Source organism: Salvelinus sp. IW2-2015, unplaced genomic scaffold (assembly GCF_002910315.2).
Source record: "Salvelinus sp. IW2-2015 unplaced genomic scaffold, ASM291031v2 Un_scaffold2491, whole genome shotgun sequence".
In the NCBI taxonomy this organism is placed as follows: domain Eukaryota; kingdom Metazoa; phylum Chordata; class Actinopteri; order Salmoniformes; family Salmonidae; genus Salvelinus; species Salvelinus sp. IW2-2015.
This window is the reverse complement of record NW_019943808.1, coordinates 59139-66063: the sequence shown is the minus strand read 5'-3', so window position 1 is coordinate 66063 and position 6925 is coordinate 59139. Positions and strand designations below refer to the sequence as shown.

At 45.5% G+C, this 6925-nt stretch overlaps 1 protein-coding gene across 1 annotated transcript in view; it reads left to right on the top strand.

The window, feature by feature from the left end:
• The window catches only part of wdr91 (WD repeat domain 91), a 25606-nt gene that overhangs the window by 5386 nt on the left and 13295 nt on the right, over positions 1 to 6925 (top strand). Inside the window, exons 3-4 of the mRNA XM_024141310.2 lie at positions 3590 to 3801; positions 4774 to 4924. Coding sequence (XP_023997078.2) covers positions 3590 to 3801; positions 4774 to 4924 — 363 coding nt within the window. The remainder of the gene's footprint in view (positions 1 to 3589; positions 3802 to 4773; positions 4925 to 6925) is intronic.

Genomic DNA, 6925 nt, shown 5'->3' with positions numbered 1-6925 from the left:
ATTATTACAGTATTAATGTTTATTAATACAGGTACTTAGTGTTTATTATACAGTAGTTTATTATACAGTATTAGTGATCATAGTAATTATGTTTATTATACATCATTATGTATATCAAGTCTGTTTATTATACCAGTATTAGTGTTTATTTGTATATAGTTTTATTATACAGTATTAGTGTTTATTAACAGTATTAGTGTTTATTATCTCATTAATCATTATTAGAGTATTTTGTGAAGATCCGTTGACAATCCCAATCCCATTTCAATAACCAATTGTAACACAAGTAAAATGTGATTGTTGTGGTGTGTGTGTGGTGGGTGGCGGTAAATACTTATGACTAGGGCGTTTTTGGATTATAGCCTTACCTTGTGTTTGGCAAAACAAACCCGCTTTCATGTATCTTATTCTTGTGAACCCAAGGACCCAGTAAGCGGGCCTCCAAAGGAGCCCAGCGCCGGTTTGTAGCGCTGGCGGAAACCCAGTGCAGCCGCAAGGCTGGGTCTAACCTCCCACCCCGAGACAGAAGACGGACACCAGACCACCGAGAAAGGAAAGGAAAGAGCTTCTTCTCCAAGCCACAAATTCAGGTTTCAGCTCCTCTACTTACTAAAGGAACAGATGTTGCCTAGCGGACCATATTTTAGAATTGAATGAAGCAAAATGACACTTTCTGTAACAAAGTTCCTTGGCTTACAATTTACATGCTTTCTCCTTACAAAACCCATACGAACTAAATGATGTTGATATTTACATATTACATTCCAAAGAGATTAATTGGTAAAGAGATCAATCGACCAAAACAAATGGAACATGCCATGGCAACGCCATTCAAGTGTTTATCGTCACATGCACAGTACAGTGAAATGGCCTTTCTTGCACGCCTGTCTAAACCCCAACAGCAGTATCACATAACACATGTCATAACTACTAAAAAAACACAAGGTAGAACACAAAAAACACCAGGACTGGGGATCGGTCAGATGGGATCGAGTTCAGTCCATGAACTGGAATTCGGAGTGTGATTTTCACAATGACTGGGAATCGGAGTTGGATATTTCAACATGACTGCGGAATGGAGTGTATTTGCCACATGACTGGGAATCGGCAATGGCGATGGGAATGATTTTGACAGACTGGGAATCCGGAGTTGATTTCACATGACTGGGAAATCGGTGATTGACCGATGATCGGAGTTGACACGACTGGGAATCGGAGTTGATTTCACAGACTGGGATCGGAGTGATTTCCTGGACTGAACGAATTGTTTCACATGAGGAATCGGAGTTGATTCACATGACTGCCGGCAATCGGAGGTGCATTTCACATGAAACTGGGAATCGATGGAATCTTGATTTCGACATGACCTGGGAATCGGAGTTGATTTTACGACAGGTTGACGACTGGGAATCGATGGAATCGAGTTGATTTTCATGACTGACAGATTTGAACTGGGAACGTCGGCATGAGTTGCATTTACATGACTGGAATCGGAGGTGAATTGAACCACGACTGGGAATCGGATGATGAGTTGATTCACATGACTGGAATCGGAGTTGATTTGCACATGACTGGGAATCTGGCCAGGTTGATGTACATGACTGGAATCGGGATCGATGGAATCGAGTTGTTTGACAAATGACCTGGGAATCGGAGTTGCATTTCACATGACTGGCGAATCGGAGAGTGTGATTTGACACTGAATCGTGGGAGAATCGGAGTCTGATATCACATGACTGGAATCGCAGGTTGATTTCACATGACTGGGAATCGGCAGGTTGATTTACAGATGAATCGACGCCGGGAATCGGAGTTGATTTGCACATGAAACTGGGGAATGCGAGTTGATTCACATGACTGGGAATCGGAGTTGAGTTTCACATGACTGCGCGAACTCGAGTTGATTTGACACGACTGGGGATCGAGGTTGATTTGACACGAACCTTGGGAATCGGAGTTTGATTTTTGACACGACTGGGAATCGGAGTTGATTTACCACGACTGGAACGGATGATTTGACGCACGACTGCGGAAATCGGAGTTGATTTCACATGACTGCGAATCGGAGTTGATTTCACAATGACTGGAATCGGAGTTGATTTCACAGCACTGGGAATTGAGTTGAATTGACATGACTGCGGAATCGGAGTTGATTTGAACGACTGGGAACCGCGAAGTTATGCTGACAACGACTAGGGAATCGGTATTGATTTGACACGACGTGCGGAAATCGGGACTTTAGTCTTAATGCACTACAAATAAACAGAACCTAGCGCAAAAAATCAGCGAGATTATGATTTACAAGCGAGTGACTGGCGCCAACTTTCTATAAATACCCAATTCAAGATATACTTTATCTGGTTGCATAGTGTGTATAACTAAAAACCACCACTGGAAATCGGCATGGGACGAGAAATCGGTAAGTTATCTCCACTTTATTCGACCACATGACCATAGCATAATCCGCCACCGTGTCTAGATTTACCACCACTAGAGTGCGCGAGAGAAATCGGACAAGTGTATCGATAACACACTCACTCGAAAAATCTCCCCTCCTCTGTTTTGACTGGGAATCGGAGTTGATTTCACATGACTGGGAATCGGAGTTGATTTCACATGACTGGGAATCGGAGTTGATTTCAAATGACTGGGAATCGGAGTTGATTTCACATGACTGGGAATCGGAGTTGATTTCAAATGACTGGGAATCGGAGTTGATTTCAAATGATCTTATATTTCAGCTCATGAAACATGGGACCAACACTCTACATGTTGTGTTTATATATTTGTTCAGTATATACAGGGTCAGTCAGTTCCAGTACCATATTTACAATGTGCAGGGATACTGGAGTGATAGAGGTAGAAATGTATAAAGGTGACTCGGCAGGATTGTGTTGAGGCACAGATCTGGGGAAGGGTACCAAAACATTTCTGCAGCATTGAAGGTCCCCAAGAGCACAGTGGACTCCCCAAATACAGGTGTGCCACGCTTGTAGCGTCATACCCAAGAAGACCCAATGCTGTATTCACTGCTTCAACAAAGTACTGAGTAAGGGGTCTGAATACTTATGTAAAATGTCCAAAATTAGCAAAAAATGTCTGTTTTGTCATTATGAGGTATTGTGTGTAGATTGATGAGGGAAAAACTATTTAATACATTGTAGAATAAGGCTGTACTTTCCGAATGCACTGTAGTAAAACAACTAATCTAAAAAAWAAWAAWAAWTCCCGAACGAAAAATACCTCTACCCCCTACAAATATTGTCCATGTATTATAATCCACATAAGAATTCACACGAGACACGCTGTAACCTGCACGTAGTCTACATAGGCTACTTGAACTGATGCCCAGTGGACCTGCAGTCTAAGTTATTGTAACCTACAATCACCGCTTCCAGCTGCCGCCTGGCAGCCATTTTTAAACATTATATAGACATTCAAATCCTCCTGTTGCAGGATTATTTTCCCCCCTGTGACGAAATGGGTCCTATTAAGATCCGACATCTGTATATGTGGTCTGAAGGGAAGTGTGGGAGGGATTCCCTGCGGTATTATCAGGAACCTAAATCCGGCGTGTCTCTTCTTTCAGATGCCTGAGAAGAGAGGGGAGAGTGGGGACCCAGAGGCTCACCTTGAGGGGGGGACCACCAGCAATGACCTGATAGACCCTCCTCCCCCCAACCAGACACAAGTGAGCGGGGAGGGACAGAGGGGTACAGGGGTGCTGGGCGTGGAACAACCCTTCATCAAGCTCAGTCAGGAAGAGTACGGAGAGCATCACTCCTCCATCATGCACTGCAGGTAGGACATCACCTTAACGTCACATTGAACAGCTGTTACAGTCAGAATCTAGTTGGTTTATTGTTGATCTACTACAGTCGCTCTTCAGTAGTCAGACATACTAATCACTGGCATATACTGTGTAAACAGACACTTTCCAGTGTCATATCTGTTCTCCTTACTGAGCTAAACAGAGCTGTACTGGCCTGGTTACACATCCACCATAGTAACAGAGCTGTACTGGCCTGGTTACACATCCACCATAGTAACAGAGCTGTACTGCCCTGGTTACACATCCACNCCCTGGTTACACATCCACCATAGTAACAGAGCTGTACTGCCCTGGTTACACATCCACCATAGTAACAGAGCTGTACTGCCCTGGTTACACATCCATCATAGTAACAGAGCTGTACTGCTCTGACCATGGAGCCATGCTGGAAAGGACAATGTGAAAATAAAATATCCGAGCTGGAAGTGGTGTTGGAGGGCCAGTACGAGGCACTCTTTCCTCTCGTTTAAAAAAAAAAATATCCCAATGCCCCAGGGCAGTGATTGGGGACATTGTCCTGTGTAGAGCACTGTCTTTCGGATGGGACGTTAAACGGGTGTCCTGACTCTCTATGGTCACTAAAAGATCCCATGGCACTTATCATAAGAGTAGGGGTGTTAACTCCGGTGTCCTGGCTAAATTCACAATCTGGCCCTCATACCATCACGGTCACCTAATCATCCCCAGCTTCCAATTGGCTCATTCATCCCTGTAACTATTCCCCAAGGTCGTTGCTGTAAATGAGAATGTGTTCTCAGTCAACTGACCCAGTCAAATAAAAGACACAACACAGGATGGTTCAACATTGTGAAAAGGGTATTAATGAGGTCCAGTTCCGTCATGTATATTCACTGTTTCTCTCCGGTCCCAGGGTGGACTGCTCAGGGAGGAGAGTAGGTCCAGTTCCGTCATGTATATTCACTGTTTCTCTCCGGTCCCAGGGTGGACTGCTCAGGGAGGAGAGTAGCCAGTTTGGACGTGGACGGGGTCATCAAGGTGTGGTCCTTCAACCCCATCATGCAGACCAAAGCCACCATCATGTCCAAGTCCCCTCTGCTGTCCCTGGAGTGGGCCACCAAGCCTGACAGACTGGTATGACCTCTGACCTCATCTAGGCCTGGAATTTTGTGATTTTTAGGGGCAAGGCCATTTGGACTTCAAGAGGTAGCCAATCATCTTTCTAGGGCACCAAGGGCCTCTGCTAGGGCACCAAGGGCCTCTGCTAGGGCACCAAGGACCTCTGCTAGGGCACCAAGGACCTCTGCTAGGGCACCAAGGGCCTCTGCTAGGGCATCTGCTAGGGCACCAAGGGCCTCTGCTAGGGCACCCACGGACTGCTGCTAGCACCAACTCTGCGAGGGCACCAAGCGGCCTCTGCGTAGGGCACCAATGGCCTCTCTAGGCACCAAGGCCCTGTAGGCACCAAGGCCTTTGCTGCACCAAGAACCTCTGCTAGGCACCAGGCGCCTCTTGCGTGGGCCCAAGGGGCCTCTGCATGGGCACAGTGCCTCGTAGGGCACCAAGTATCTGCTAGGGGCACCAAGGGCCATCTGCCTAGGCACAAGACCTTTGCTAGGGCACCTAAGGGCTCTGCTAGGGCACCAAGGGCCTCTGCTAGGGCACCAAGGGCCTCTGCTAGGGCACCAAGGGCCTCTGCTAGGGCACCAAGGGCCTCTGCTAGGGCACCAAGGACTTCTGCTAGGGCACCAAGGACCTCTGCTAGGGCACCAAGGGCCTCTGCTAGGGCACCAAGTCCATAACCCAAATAGCAAATTAAATTGATTTGAAAGCCAAAAACAGTAGCTATTCTGTAATGAAAAATATAAGTGTATGGTAACGTCCATAAATAATGATCCTACGTGTTGAAGTATAGGTGATAGCCTCTGGTATTGGTACAGTTTGTTTATAGGCTAAACGCCAGTCATGTTTAACAAATATAATGTAGGATAATTAGTATTACCGTCTAAAAGCTTGATTCTGTCATACTTGAAGCCCTGTTATTTGTTGTGAGCCGTAATATCGTCGCAACATCGCTATTTAACCACCACTATTTAACCATAAACGTAATTGTTTAAAACCTGGGCAAACTTTTTTTTAAAATATGAGACAAATCTTACGGTGTTTCCGAACGTAGGAATATTAAAGGGTGATTATTTTATAAACACCTTCCTCATATGTCATTGAAACCAGTATTTCTCTCATGTTTTCAACTTTCTTTTGTTGTCCAGCAGCCAAAGACATTTGTCATATTAACAACCCACGCATTTCGGAACGTTCCCGCTTACAGCCTTTGCTGCGCGTATAACGTGAAGAAATAGCCTAATAATTTAACAACATTTTAATCTAAACGTTCGAATCTTTTCCATCAGCCTCATTGCTTTTAAACGTTTTAATTTTTTAATGTGCAGCGGTTGCCTTAATTTGTGATTTTATTGTCCCAGATTATTTTTTGGGAATATTTATTTTTCTCGCGGAACGATAACGCTTCGAACACACCGATAGCGTCATTACCTTTTGGTACACCAGAATGACATCCCTTTCCAATGAAACGCTGCGTTTGCGTTGCAGAGGCAGTTGCCGTGCGTTCTGTGTGGTGAGGTACGTTGGATTTATCTAACGTATACGTCAAACTGTCTGCGTAGACGGCTTGACAGAAATGGGAGCAGAAGGTGAATGTTGAACTTTTGTTGTAAACGTATCCAGCTGATGCTGAGGACCATTTTGCGCAACGACGCTGTGTTCGAAGCGTGAGGACGTTGTCTTCACTAGTAGCCCTACTTCGGAGCTGCGATGCCTGTGAGAAGGACCCGATCATGTGACAGGCATTGGCGAATAAGAATTGAGATATCTGAGAGAGTCATGTGAGTGGGAGGTTCGGAGCACGGCGATTGGCAGCTGGGAGAAAGGAATTAGGTCCAGCCCAAGGGCACAACGGCCACTTTGGCCACAAGGCACAGATATTTTTAGGGGGCATTACGGCCACACAAGGGGGCTCTGACCTTAACACAGCTTCTCTAACCCTGTGCTGTCTCTGGAGTGGGCCACCAAGCCTGACAGACTGGTATGACCTCTGGCCTTAACACAGCTTCTCTA